The sequence below is a fragment of the Alligator sinensis genome, unplaced genomic scaffold (genome assembly GCF_000455745.1).
Source record: "Alligator sinensis unplaced genomic scaffold, ASM45574v1 scaffold534_1, whole genome shotgun sequence".
NCBI lineage: Eukaryota > Metazoa > Chordata > Crocodylia > Alligatoridae > Alligator > Alligator sinensis.
In genome coordinates, this window is record NW_005842050.1 from 1,103,466 (window position 1) to 1,118,691 (window position 15,226).

At 40.1% G+C, this 15,226-nt stretch overlaps 1 protein-coding gene across 4 annotated transcripts in view; it reads left to right on the plus strand.

The window, feature by feature from the left end:
* Window positions 1-15,226, plus strand: part of AKT3 (AKT serine/threonine kinase 3) — a 257,736-nt gene that overhangs the window by 147,455 nt on the left and 95,055 nt on the right. For all 4 annotated transcript variants that reach the window (XR_003093873.1, XM_006022871.3, XM_025203251.1 and 1 more), the window contains 2 exons: window positions 8,759-8,870; window positions 10,104-10,248. Coding sequence is in view for 3 of the 4 variants with exons in the window: in XM_006022871.3 (XP_006022933.1) it covers window positions 8,759-8,870; window positions 10,104-10,248 (257 nt within the window). In the remaining variant the exon portion in view is untranslated. The remainder of the gene's footprint in view (window positions 1-8,758; window positions 8,871-10,103; window positions 10,249-15,226) is intronic.

A 15,226-nucleotide genomic window follows, 5' to 3' on the forward strand; every position in this document is an offset into this window, starting at 1 on the left:
GGGCCCAGTGTGGGGCCGGTGAGGAAGAACACCATGATGCCATCTGCGAGGCTTGGGCTGCGGTATTAGGGGAGGTCGGAGCCGCAGAGCGCCCCTTGGCATCGGGGCAGTACGAAGGGCAGCCTCCCGCTTAGTGAACAACCTAATTGAACTGATTATCATCAAAGGCGTGGCGGGCGAGATAAGCGGGCGGTTGCCCAGAGACGGAGGGCGGGCCGTGGAGATCGGCCTGAGGAGGCCCTCCGTCACACTAGACTTCATCTTTTACTTTTCCAATAACTCTGCCTTCTGTATCAATTTTTCATGTTATTATCTATCCAAAAGAAGATATTATTGGAAAATGTTATGTTCTCTCTAATAACGATCTCCTGAGGTGAAACTTAGATGCTCAATTAATTTTTTTATTTTGCCAGGTATTTTAGTATGACTTTACAAAAATTACAACCCCAAATGTGTGTTGTACAAGATCCAAGTATATGTATGTGCATTCACTAGTTCTTCATAGAATCTAATATGCAAGACTAATTTTGTTAATGTTTAGTATTTTAGGAGAGTTTTTTTTATTATGAATTCTTGAATATATCAATACTTTATTACTTCTTAGGTTCTTCCCTTTCAAACTCTGACAGAAGTCCAGCGATTGTTTAAGCTTTAAGCATTCATAAAGCTCACAGTCCTTTTCCGTACAAATATAGTCATCATCAGTGTTAAACAATGTATATTTTTTGGCCTTATATAAATATATACACTAACTTCTATATTTTCAGTATTTTATATACCTAGCAAGGAATTTTCCAAATAATGAGGTAATCTTATTTATATAAGTTAATTTTGAATTGTAAGGAATTGCTAGTCTTCTCAGTCCTTTCACTCTGCCAATGCATACATCTTTTATCTGGGGACCCTGAATTCTCAGTGCGGACAGGAGAGGGAGAATTTTTTTTGTAAAAGTCTCAATTCTGAGACAGAATCTGGAAAATGTCAAGTTTTTGGTTTATTAGGTTTATGCACAACTCTTCCCAATAAAGGCTTAAGGTGGCTTGTCTTTCTGTTCCCAGTGTCACAAAAACTTTACTCCTGCCCTATCCTTCCCTGAGCAGTAACAGTATACTTCCACCGGTAGAAGCACTATTATTTATGAGGTGTGACTATTCTATCACTGTGTTAATTAGCCTACTTGGCAGGAGGGAAAGACAAGTAGCTTGTACCCCACTTCCTTATTGCTAGGTGAATATGCTATCTTCTTCTCTAGCAGCAGTTTCTTCCTAATGAACTCTACTCAGAAGAAGATGCTAGAGGTGCACCGATACATTAGTCCCATATTGTATCGGCACCGATAAAAAGAAATGTGACATTATCAGCAATTGGCTTTCTATGGCTGATGTAACCAGTAATGCCACCGACAACTGCTGTGTGCACGTGTGCAGCCGTAGTGCAGCACACAGGTGGCCAAGAATGCAACCTGGCAGCGTGGAAAGCAGCGTTTGGCTGGTAAGTCTGTTGTGGGGGAAGAAAGGGGCATGGGGGGCAGACTGAGGCCCCCACAGTGAGGGAGAGAGTGGGGCTGGCACTGGGGTTGGGACAGGTGCAGCCGGGGTGGGGTGTGGCATGGGACAAAGCTGCGAGCAGCTCATCCAGGGATCGTGGGGGGGCGGGAGGTGGGGGCTTCTGCCAGTGCATGCATCCTAGGAGGGCATGGGGTGGACATGTGCTCTGTGTTCTGGGTGAGGGCAGGCTGCTTCTGGGGGCGGTGCCCCGCTCTTCCTAGTGGGGGGGGGGACTGGGCTGGGGCTGCACTTGGGGTGGGTGGCAGTGGCGCTGGGGGGGGTCTATGGGGGCGGTCTACAGCCACACCTAAAATTTGCCATAGCCCCTATCCCAGTGCTGCTGCCCACCCTCAGCCCAGCCCAGCCCAGCCCAGCCTCCCCCCCGTCCAACTAGGAAGAGTCCAGCGCCAGCCCCAGCCTGAAATGGGATCCTGCCCTCACCCTGTGCACAGATCTGGGGGGGCACACATCCCTCATGCCCACCCAGGGTGCATGCAATGTCAGGAGCTGCCATCCCCCATCTCCCCGCACCTCCTGGATGAGCTGCAGCTCCGTCTCCCACTCTGCTCTGCCCTGCCCTGGCTGTGCAGCACCAGCCCCAGCCCCACTGCCAGCTGTACTCCTACTTCATTGCAGGGGTCTCAGTCTGCCCCCTACCCCTTCTCTTGCCCCTTCTGCCACAACAGACTTACCAGCTGGACACATGCTGCTGGGTCGCATATCAGCAGTTGGATCGGTATCAGCTGATATGGCTTGTTAAAAATTGGCAAATTGTATTGGCTCAAAATCTCTATTGGTGCACCCCTAGAAGATGCTGCTTCCAGCAACAGGACTTTTGAACTTGGGGCATAGGGTGAAATACTTTTTTTTTCCATCTGGAAAAGGTAACATATGAAGGATGGGTTCGCAATCCAGATTTCAGTCATAGCAGTGCTTGATAGACCCTTCCTTCTCCTCTGCCTTCTTCAAAGGTTGCCTATCATAATTATATGGTTTATTTGGTCATAAAATCACTAAAAATCTATAAATCTAAATTCAGTAGGGTATCTTTCTCTATTGATTTCAGAATAGGTTAACAAAGAAGAAAAAGTGAATTCCCAATTTCAAATAAAATTAAAATAAAATTAATATTTTAAAGGTGCTGGAATGCTATAAGTAAGTTTGTAAAAATGAATTTGGTTGCTGGCTGCATATGCATTTTAATATGGCCTTTAATTATATGTTCACGTGCTGTTTTTTCTAGCGGAACCCTGCTATACATTCCTTGTACAGAATGAATGATGCTTATGTATTTGATACTTTTTCTTTTCCACTTTCTTCAGTATGTGGCTTCATGCTTTGTCTTTGCATATTATTCAAACCCTGTAGTGCAGGAAACTATTAATTTATTGTGAGTTCTTCTGTGGCAGTCTTCATTATAGCATTTGAGTGATTCACAAAAAAATATATATATTTTTGCCACAGTGCTTTGAAATTAAGGTGGATCTAAGGTATCAAATACCAAAAGTATTTATTAATTTTGTATGCCCAATTTGAGATATCCTAGAGCTGATTTTTCAGAGTATTTAGCATGATGTATCGCATGATACATTCAAGGCACAGTTCCTGTTGTAGTATGAGTGCATAGTACCGCTGCAAAACAGTCCATAGGGCCTTAAATTAGGCACCCAGAAAATAATCCATGCAGTTAGAGCCCAAAAGTTTGGTTTAAATGGCTTCCCTACTGTCAAATATTAACTTTATGGCAGAAGCAGGGAGAAAATCCAGTTCTTCAGGGCAGCATTCAGTTAAACCATGACACTCTTTTTCTTTCTTCTGTCCTCAGTTTTATTCACCACGTACTTCTGGAAAAATATGGCCGCTATTCTAAAGAAAACCATTTTTTCTATTATACATCTTTGTTTTACTCCTAGTGCAGAAGCACACAAGAAGCAGGGGTCACGTGGAGAAAATAGCATGCAATCAAATAATTAAAGACTGGACTATAATGCATGCATGCTAGAGGGTCAAATTAAGGTTATCTAGGCAACCTCAATTATGATATTTTCCTGATTTTCAAGTGTTTGAATTAGACATGTTAATAAAATATTTTTATTGTAGGGTTTTGTTATTATTGGTATAATTGTTATTGTTCTTGCCATACGTTTGCCAATAGCAAGGTAGTAGAACTCAAGATCTTTTGCTTTGGTTCTATTCCAAAGTCTGGAAGAAAGTGTCTTAAAGACTTCTTTTGTTCTGCCACTCAAGTTTAACTACCTCTGCCCTTCAATTTGCCCTGTCCAAGTCCTGTCCGTTTTACTCATCCTACTCATTGTCCCAATCCCAGGCTTTTCACCTTGGAACTCCATATCTTTACTTCAGGCTTCTCATTCTAATCCCAGTCTCCTTGTTCAGCTAGCCCTACTTGTATCCTGTGGACTCACCATCTTTGTCAAAATCTATCTGGCTCACCAAACTCCAGTCTTGAGCTATTAGCTATGCTCCCAGTCCCAGTTTTCTCCCTTTTCCCCCATGCTTGCCTTCGATTCCAGTTGTCTTCTCCCTCAGTTCTTTCCCCTTCAGTTCATTGTCTTAGGCTGTATACAGATGTTCACTTCTACCACAAATAAATTCTTCTGGTAAAAATAAAATGAATAGCTTTGGAGCTGGATTATACAGAAGTTTCTTCAGCCTCATGGTTGGAAAGCTTCATAGGCAAGCACTTAGCTAGGGAGCACTAAAAGGCCACCCTCATCCTTAGGTGAATCCATAAATTAATAGTCTGTCTTCTCCCCTGCCTGGGAAGGGGCCATGCTATTAAGTGGCAATTGATTGTCAGGAAAGGGGATGTTCTCCCATGGTGGGAACCCTCCTGGTTCTCCCTCACAGCACCTGGACAGCAAGGAAAAGCTGGCAGGGCTGGCAGCTTAGGTTGTAGAAAGCCTCCATACACCAGACTCCTGGCCCTTCCAGCTTTTCAGTTTCCATCCCTCTGCCATTCAACTGAGCAGTTTGGAGGGCAAGAGGAAAATGGAAGGGCTGGGAGCTGGGCTTGGAAAGCTTTTGCCAAGCCCAGCTTCCAGCCTCTCCAGCTTTTCAGTTGCTATTTCTGCTGATTAGCTGAACAGCTTAGCTGATTTAACCCTGGTTGTTCCTGAGCTATCTTTCTTCTGAAGCAAATATTTTTTCCAGGATTAAAAACTTGAATGTCTACACACTTCTGTTTTCTAGCAGGAGAATAGTGATTCTCTTGGTAGAAACTGAACATCTACATGTGGCCCCAGTCTTCTGTCCCCAAGCCTTGCTTTTGTCTCCTTTGCATTTAAATCAGGCAGCTTCTTTCTCCATTCTGCCTGCACACAAGGACATTACGGTAAAACTGGCTCTCTGTGTTCCAGTGCCTGGATCTGGACCCAAACTCATAGATTCGTAGATGCTAGGGTCAGAAGGGACTTCAACAAATTATCGAGTCTGACTTCCTGCCCTGGGCAGGAAAGAATGCTTAGGGTCAGATGACCCCAGCCAGATGCCTGGCCAGCCTTCTCTTAAAGACCCCCCAAGGTAGGGGATAGCACCACCTTCCTTGGAAACCCATTCCAAATTCTGGCCACCCTTACCGTGAAGAAATTCTTCCTGATGTCCAGCCTAAATCTGCTCTCTGTCAGTTTGTGACCATTGTTCCTTGTTACCCCAAGAGGCGCACCCTGGTGCACAGAGCATCTCCGGTTCCTTGCTGTGCCCCCCTAATTAATTTGTAGGCAGCCACAAGATCACCTCTCAGCTTTCTCTTGCAGAGGCTGAAGAGATCAGGGTCCCTTAGTCTCTCTTCATAGGGCTTGACTTGCAAACCCTTAACCCTCCTCTTCATCCTCTCGAAGTTATCCACATCCTTCTTGAAGTACGGTGCCCAAAACTGTACGCAGTACTCCAACTGCCGTCTGACCAATGCTGCATAGAGGGGAAGTATCACCTCCTTGGTTCTTTTTGTCATGCATCTGCTAATGCATGATAAAGTGCGATTAACTTTGCTGATGATTTTGTCACACTGACGACTCATGTTCATCTTGGAGTCCACTATGACTCCGAGATCCCTTTCCGCTTCTGTGCTGCTGAGAGGGACATTCCCCAGCCAGTAGGTGTGCTGGATATGTGTATGCCCTAGGTGCAGCACTCTGCATTTATCCTTGTTGAACTGCGTCCTGTTGTGTTTTGCCCACTTTTCTAACCTGTGCATCAGCTGACTGCTGGACTTTTAGAGAACATCCTGGAGCCTCAAGCTAGAGCATGCTCCATTCGTTGGTTTCTTCAGGGATTTTAATCAAATTGAACATATGCAAAATGACTTTTTCAAAATCTTCTGCCCAATCTGGGCAAATTTTCATGGGAATGCAAAAAAACACATCCCTGATGCAAAAGGCACATATTCAGTTTTTAAATGTCTGCTTCACAGCATGGGAGCAGTATGAATTTGTTGGAAAAAGTCACTGGAATTTTTCAGTATGAAAATATGTATATATTTATTCCCACTAAATTTCCCAAATATATTCATTTTAAGGCAAACACCAGACAGAAAATTTTAGTTCAAATGGCTAAAGTTTGGCTGAGTTAAAAAAACAATTGATAATAAGGTCTTATAATGAGGAGTGTCTGGCAACCTTAATAATAGGCAAATAATATAAATTTCTGGTGATACAGTGCCAAAGTGGATTTGTGCCAAAGGTGACCTCCATTTAACACAAGTGTAAGGGATATGTGACGTCATCATTTGGATCATTCCTTTGTGTGCTGTTGGCTTCAGCAATGAATGTACCTTAATCATGCCAGTCCTATGGACTTGGAAGCAAGTTTGACCTTTTTCAGTACAAGTTTCCAGCCCATCCTATAAAAGCAGCTTGGCATACTGTTTTAAAGTGCAATTGTTGCTTCGGGAATTTAATAAAAAGTGAGCTAGACTGGCACATTGGCAACTCCTCCTATTTACAGAAGAATGAGGCTGCAGGCTTGTTTCCTTTTTCAGTCTTCAATCACGTGATGATTATTTGCTTGTTTCCTTTTTCAGTCTTCAGTCATGTATGATGATTATTTGGTATATCCACAATTTTGAAAGGCAGGTCAACTCTTTTTCCAGTGAACATTCATTTTTACAGGGTTTGGGTTATTTTAGGTTGCTAGACAATATGATTTTTCCACCCTCTCTCTTCAGGCAAAAATTACCCTGCTTGCAGTTGTTGCGGTAGGTTGTCATTGCTCTGTGGGTAAGCTGCTCTCAGGTTGGGGGACTGTTGAGAACTCCTGCAGAGTTCATTTGGAGTGACACTGTACTTCATAAGAGAGGAAGTGCCTCCATTATTTTTGTACTTCAAATCAATGAGGTACCATGAGGAAGTCAACGAAGTACAAGGGAAAGCAATATTTTAAGTGCCTAGGTGCTGCTGGTTTTCTCCTTTTCCTCTCAAATGCAGAATTCTGTACAAGAGGTTGACCTAAGGAAGAAGCTTTGAAAATGGAGGCTTGGCAATGTGTCAGAATAGTGAATCCTCCTTTAACTTTGTGTGGGTCCGTATGGTGTCAGATTTTTGCTGCCAGTGAGCTCTTGAATGTTTCTATAATGTGACATCTTTCAAAAGAAAATCAGAGATTCTTGGAAGAAAAGATTGAGAGAGGGGACTTCTGGAGGGGAGCTGGGTGGAAGAGAATCACGTTTGGGCACCTAAGCAAACTTATCCACCTAATAGGTGGAATAGAATTTGGGACCTTGAGTCCAGGAGCCAAATGACAACCCAAAATGTGGACTTTCTCAGATTCCATGTGGGTTTTCCTTTTTCATAGTATTGTTATTTATTATATTAGTATGTTTACAAATGGAGAATGTTGTGCAGAAAGGAAAAGACTTAAGGTTGCACATAGAAATTTATCTTTTCTGAACTTATAACTTTATGTAACTTCTGTATGCAGTTTCTTATAGGATTTTCATTAAAAAATCCGTATTTTTTTCCTTTTAGTTGGGAAAATTGTATTTATAAGACAAAAATTAACTAGAAAATGCAAATGTTCAGTTATCATTTATTGAATATGAATACATGTTTCTAGACTCATGGTGGATGCAGCTTTGTGCATATGTTCACATATGGGGCATTGCATATGTTTGCTTAAAATTTTTATTCATTTAGATTTAAAAAATACATCTCACATGTACCCATCCGATGCTTTAGGGCCTTGCTTTATAAATTAAAATGTATAACATAAACATAAAAAGTATTGCCAAAAGCTGCCCATGAATATATCTATACCAACTTACAGCATCCTCAGCAATGTAAATGAAAAAGGGAAAAACACTGGCCTTTGCAGTTTGTTTGAAAAGGTAACAAATATAAGCTTTTGTGGAATAAGAGAAATGAGCTCCAAAATTGAGGCCCCTTTACAGAGAATGGCCTAGTCAGTAGCTTCCTCTTCTTTTAGAGCTTGAGTGACTCTGCTGGTATTAACTGTGGCAGCCTATCATTGAGGGACAGTGGGATGGGATTGGGGGTGGGATGAGAGTGGGATGGCAAGGGGAGGAGGGGATGGAGAGAGGAGAGCGAGAGAGAGAGAGCGGGGTATTTAAACATTTAGGACATACCAAAGCTTGAATTCTACCTCCAAGCTTGTGGTTACATAGGTAATAAGCAGGTTGTAGTATTTGTTCTACTAGATAGTTTCATTTTTCATTGACCCTAAGTAACAGTCACAGGTACAACATATTACAGCAACATAATCTTGAGGTGAATGTGGGATGGATAGTTGTAGCATGGCTCATATTGGAGGGAAAATGTTACTCCATCTTGTCAGGTGCAGATAGTGCAGGTGCCATGGGCTGTTCTCTTTACTTTGGAATCCTAGAGCAGATCAGTATCTTAATTGTATCTCAACCTCAAACTGTACATAGTTCACAATAATGGCAAACTCAGAAATGGAGATTTCACTCCGAGAGGTACCTACATGGATTCTGTCAACTCTTCTGGCTGGTATCTTCAGTCAGTAAACATTATTATTCTTGTCTAGATTTCCTTGCAGGCCAACTGGCTTTCATCCTGGCAGCAAGTACATCTAGACAGTATTATTTGTCCTACTACTCCTTGTAAATACTGGATCTGTATATAAACTATATGAGATTTAGCTAAAACTTTTGTGTTTGCTCTTTCCATATTATCATTGTATTATGTAATATAAAAATATGTCCTTTATCTCTCTAGAATGTCAGCTAATGAAAACAGAGCGACCAAAGCCAAACACATTCATTATCAGATGTCTTCAGTGGACCACTGTCATAGAGAGAACATTTCATGTAGACACTCCAGAAGAACGGTGAGAACTAAGATGGGATGTTTTTGTATTGTTTTGTCTTCCAAAAAACATTGGAAAGAAGTCTCAGCACATCTATTAGTATACATAGTAATCAGAAATGAGAACTTTGTAGTTTCGATTGTGTGCAATTTAAAAAATTTATAAATATGCTTGTGTAAAACTTTTTAAACTTATGTCCAGTATAAGAACTTTACACTGATATGTGTAAGACAAAGCCACACCTTAGAAACCACTTGGTTCAGAGAGGCATGAGCTTTCCTATGCCACAACGTACTACATCAGATGGTAGGAGTGGACTGATGAAGCAAGTTGTTTCCTAGGAAAGCTCATGCTTCTCTAAACCAGGTGGTCTCTAAGGTGTTGTCCTGCTCTAACTTCTGCCTGATTTCAGACTAACTTGGCTAACTACTTCTATAATTGAATGAAAAGCATGTTCAACTACTCCCAAGCTGTGTCTGAGAATGTCTCTGAAATGTTACATTTTCAAGAATGGAAACCAGCTTTGAAAAGTAATTCAATATCTCAGTAGTTCACAGTGTCCTTTTTGTGTACCATTATTTTTGTGCAAAAAGCAATGTATTATAGCATATATATTTAGATATAATTAATATTTCTTTTTACAATGATGGACACTTAATTCCATAAATATAAGAATTGATTCTTCCTACAGAAAAGTGTGTAGGAGACAAGAGACAAGGTACCATAAGAGAACATGATATACTTTATATCATTACTTAGATTTATTATAGAGTCTGAAATAAAGTCTTTCTACTTTTTCATTGTTCCCTTCCATTTGAAATTAAGTCCATGGTTTAGATAGAATTGGAATAGGTATCTTTCCTTTCAACATCATTAATCTTTCATCAATTCAGTCATAATCACAAATTTAAATGTGGTTAGTTGTTTTTGTAACACTGTTTTCTTGTATGCATGTCTTGTTTTTTAGCTGCATTTCTTCTGAAGAGCCCCTGAAAGAACAGATTCCTTTAAGATAGCACAGTACTGTTTATATATGCCCTGAGCTATACTGTGACTCTTATTAAAAGATTTAATTTAGGTATTAAAGTATTTATGAAATCACACTCAGTTAGTTCTTGTTACTCTCTTTGCTGCTGGGATCTGCAACATCTATCCCTGTCTGTTAAACTATGTAGGATTTGGGAGTAAATTGAAGTAAATTATTTTTGATATTTCATGAATTTTCAAATAGGAGTTTTGGCTTATTATTGATAGGGAAGAATGGACAGAAGCCATCCAAGCTGTAGCAGACAGACTTCAGAGGCAAGAAGAAGAGAGAATGAATTGTAGTCCAACTTCACAGATAGACAATATAGGAGAGGAAGAGATGGATGCTTCCACAACTCATCATAAAAGAAAGGTAATAAGATACAGATATAGTAAAACTGGTAAGCTTACTTAATATGTGGATATCTTGCGAGTAGAGTTCTGTCTTTGGGCAAATCAATATACAATTATTCTTAAGTCTCTAGTTGTCATGGATCAGGGAAATGCATATTTGTTTTATTATAGTAAAGTTGAATAGTTATGAATTTGTTATTTTTAATATAACTCACTCTTTGAGCCCATTTTCAGTCCTTTAGATACCAAATATTAACAGATATACATATTGCTTATTACAATTTAGAGTCTGACTCTTCTGTAAGGGTTAAAAAAACCTGTCAACTTATTCATTATATATTTTCATATTTTCCCTTTTATTTTTATACCTCTTATAAATTTGAAAGTAAAATGTTTTTTCTTAGGAGGAAATACTATTTGCCTTTCTCATGCAAATATTTGTATTAAATATTTACATGAGTTGCATGAGAGAGACAGAATGTGTCTCTTAATGACCTTGGTCTTTGCTTTCTGGAAACAAATCTCTGTTTTAAAAGAAAGAAAAGAGCTATTTTATTTGTTTCTTTCTCTGTAGCCCGCACCCCTTCTGATATCACCAGGAATATGTACGTTATTGCAAATAGCATATTTTTAGTTGTTGCTGCAGAACCAGCAGGATGAACAGTCGCTGAACCCTTTTGAACTTGAATCCTACAAAATAATGGCTATGATTTGCTTTTAGGTTTGCAGTTAGTAGAGTAGTGGTCTCTTTTTAAAATGGATACTGAAATTTGATTGGATATGACTTCTTCAGTGCCCAGAATTGGGTGTGCACAGGAAAAGAATCAGTGTTGCAAATGAATGAAAGGCTGTTCTGGCTACATTCTATGTAGGACTGTCTGCATTCTGTGTAGAAACTGGAAGGTATATAGAAAAGTAGGTAAAGGAATGTCAGCAGAAAACAATAATGTCATGGTTAAGGTAGCTGAATGCCTTTGAATTTTGATGTTAAAAAGAAATATTGAATAGTTTCCTCATTCACAGAATGCTTTTCTGTCTGTACTGGAGGAGGCAGGAATTACGTATGTGAAAGACCTGTATCATTATCAACATGCAGAATGTTACAGAGGTCCTTTGAATTCTGGAATGTCCAAATTTTCGAGTGCTTGACTTTATAATATTTATAATATTTTTGCATGTAATATCCTAATCTTTTATTTAAAAAGAAAAATAAAGCCAAATTCTATTATGTGCTCCACAACAATCACTCTATATGCAGGAAGGTTTGAAAGCTGAACTTTCAGCACACAGCACAGACCTGTACTGTAGAAAAAATTAGGATAGCTGATTGCAAGAAATAGGTCAGGGGCCAAGCCTTGAAGACTAAAATAATGGTAACCATTTAGAATACTTTTTCTTGCATCTTTTATTAAAATCTTTTCTGCAAGAAAAAATTTAACATTTACTGCTTGCTAATCAGTCTCAGAAATTTGATTTTGTGAAGCTGGTAATGATATTGTCAAAACCATTTAATTTCTCATGATGTCATTCATCTATTTATTAATTTTTTACTTATTTAATTTCAAAGAGGTTTTTTTCCCCATAGAGTGTCCTATGTATATTAGCTTTGTCATGTGGTTCTGCATCTAAGCCCAATGAATTTTGCTTGTGTGTGCACCAGATGGTATACTTATAAGTAGAACAATATATTCAGGTTAAGAAATAAATACACAGAAATAAGACTTCTCTGCTCTGACAAGGTAGTAAATTGAGTCTGTAAAGAAAACAGTCTTCAGAATACAAAATTTAATTTAAACGGAAGTGGCTCCATCATCCTTTGCTATGGTTACTTCAGAAAATTAAAGGTAATTTTTTGTATGAATTGCATCTTAAATTGCCATCAATGCTTATTGTGTCTATAAAAGAATGCTACCTTTAAAACTGATGCAGAGTACCTCATGTTAAGTTACAGAGGCTATGGTGTTGCTTCTCTTTCTCTCTTCACTTGTTCATTATGGGCAGGATTTTGTTCCCATTAAAATTAATGATGCTACTCCCATTGAACTGTGTGCATATAGATATTGGCACTTTCTCTGTATGCACACCAAGTATGTTCTAAATAGTTTGTCATGTCTTCTAAAGTCTGTTTTTACTGTTTTTCTATTAAATACCACGTTATTAGATAGTCAGTCAGCTCTATAGGAGGATGAACTCTATATACTTTTTTGGTTATTTTGGCTTCCCAACAACAAAAGTATGAAGTTGCAGCTATGCCTTCTCTGTCTTTTCCTTTTGTCATAGATTTGTTCAAGATGCAAAATGGATAAGGAATAGATTTGCAGAAGTAAGGAAAAATATGAAGAAATATTGCTCTCCAGAATGTGCTAGTGTTCGGAGAGGAGGGACAAGGGAAGAGAATCCCATCCAACTATTGGAAACTTTTCAGAAATTAGGTTCCTTCAGACCATCAGTTGAAAGACTGCTTGTCTCCTTACCCTAGAAAAGTGTTCAGTAAATCTTAGCTGTGTTATTTTTGTTAAAGTGTTCTGTTACTACCACCTGTGGCCACGTCCAGACCAGCGCAATGGCACCTCATACCGCACACTGCACGTTCAGTTGTTCTCTGCGCTGCAGAGGGGTTTTTTTGATCCCTCAAAACTCCAAACTGGAAAAATATGTGGAGCACCAATGCATCTCAAGCAAAACCAGGGACATCATCCTCCCGCTTTACTCGGTCTTAGTGAGGCCACAGCTGGAGTACTCTCTCCAGTTTTGGACCCTCCACTTCAGGAGGGACATGGATAAGCTTGAGAGAGTCCAAAGGAGAGCCACTCACATGATCAAAGGCAAAGAGAGCAAGCCTTACAAGGAGAGCCTGAGGGCCATGGGGCTCTTCATCCTGGAGAAGAGAAGGCTCAGGGGGGACGTGGTGGCAGCCTATAAGTATATAAGGGGTGTGCACCAGGATCTGGGAGAACAGTTGTTCATCAGGACTCCCCAAGGGATAACAAAGTCTAATGGCCACAAACTTCTGGAAGGCCGATTTTAGACTGGACATAAGGAAAAACTTCTTCACAGTCTGATTGTCTAGGGTCTGGAACAGACTGCCCCCAGAGGTGGTGCAAGCACCTAATCTGGACTCATTCAAAAAATGTTCATATGCTTATCTTGCTGGGATCATTAGACCTCAGCAGACTTCCTACCTGTGGCAGGGGGCTGGACTCAGTGTTCTTGCGAGGTCCCTTCCAGCCCCTAATGCCTATGAAATCTATAATTCACAGTGCTTTATGGTTCTTCTGCCCTGATCAGAGGTGTAACAGCACAGGTGGGCATCCAGGGCATTTGTGACACATGGGGGCAGCAGGGACTTCTGGCTTCTGTTGAGGTACTGGCACCGTTGTATAACTTTGGTGGCCATATTTTTTTTTTCACTCTTCCCAAGTTGTGCCTTGAGTAGCTGCCCTAATCACTCTACCATAGTTATGCTACTGGTCTTGACTATGACCACCTTTAAATTAATTACAAGAATCATTTTGCTATGGGCACAACCTAGATGTAGTTGGTTGCTATCTTGGTGCTAAGAAGGTCACAGACCAGGAGTCCAGGGCTGGGGATCACAAGCCAAGGGTTCAGGGTCTAGGCAGGGAGGCAACTAGGTTGAGGCAGTAGTTAAACAAAGCAGCAGGCTAGGAAGAAGTTAAGGCAGGAGCTGACTGGTTCCAAGACAGAAGCTAAATGAAGGTTGAAGGGAGGCAGAGGCATGGGCTAGGAACCACAGAGAAAAAGGGTCTGTGGAACAGTTGTTACAAGGACTTCTAGGAGAGTAGCTGCTTATATCCAGACTGTTGTAGCCAGCCATGCTGGTCATTGGAACCAGCTGAAGGCAGCCTGGTATCAGGCCCACCCAGGTAGCCAGGACCAGCTCAAGGCTAATCAGTCTGCCCCCTTCTCTGATTCCTAATACATTCTCTCTGGATCTATGAAAGAATTATCACTACTCACTACTACCTGTAGTAGGTACTACTGCCATACAAAAAGGCACTTAAATTTAGCAGACATTCTGCCTGTTCTCCACCACTCATCAGATGTTTAGAGCAGCTGGTTCTCAACTTTTTTAGACTCAACACATCTCTTGTTAGACTTGAAAACACGTTTCAGAAGAGGCCAGATCTTAGCTTTCACCTGGGTTTTTTTGGCTACAGAAAAAGAAAAGAGCAGTTCTTTTGTTGCAAAGCACTCAGAAACCCTCAACAGGTTAGAATGTTTTTGACACTGTGGATTCCTACTCGACACTGTGGATGCCTTCCCATAGCAAAATCCTTGGGTTTATCTTGTGAATTGTGTGGGGATAACATTGCTAATATTGTGCAGCACCCCACGGCACCTTTTAAAAGGATCTCTCAGCACCCCAGGATGCTACTTTGGTTGAGAATCACTGACTTCGATATATTGTGAAAGCTTTGTAATGTTAGAGGGGCCACCTAATCACTTAAAAATAGCACTCATTTGCAGAGGTAAAAAATTATTTTATGATCAACAAGCATTACAAAGAATTTAGTGGTGGAAGGTCACTGTACAATAATCAAAACCACTTGACTAATATATGGTTTGTTTACAACTTAAGTTCCAATGATGTGTAGACAAGCAATGTAGAATAATGTTTATAAGTTGTCATTCAGACATCTTTGGAGAGATTTAACAATTATTATAGATTCAGTAGTTTATAATAAAGTTCAGAAGATGGAACAAATGTTCTCTGTGTCTTATCTTTCCACAAAAAAGAAGAAAAACAACTGATTTTAAGCCTCAATTAATAGAAAATTAATAGGCAAGGAGAAAAAAGGAAAAATTGAATTATCAATCGATGGGTCAGAGATCAATGTAAGACCATTCATATTGAAAGAATGTCAATGTACAGTCTTATATTTTTAATGCTTTTAGTGACAGCCATAATTGGAGGGAAAACTATAAACTAATTTTAATAAAGTAATCATACTTACTTTTGCTAAAAATTAAAT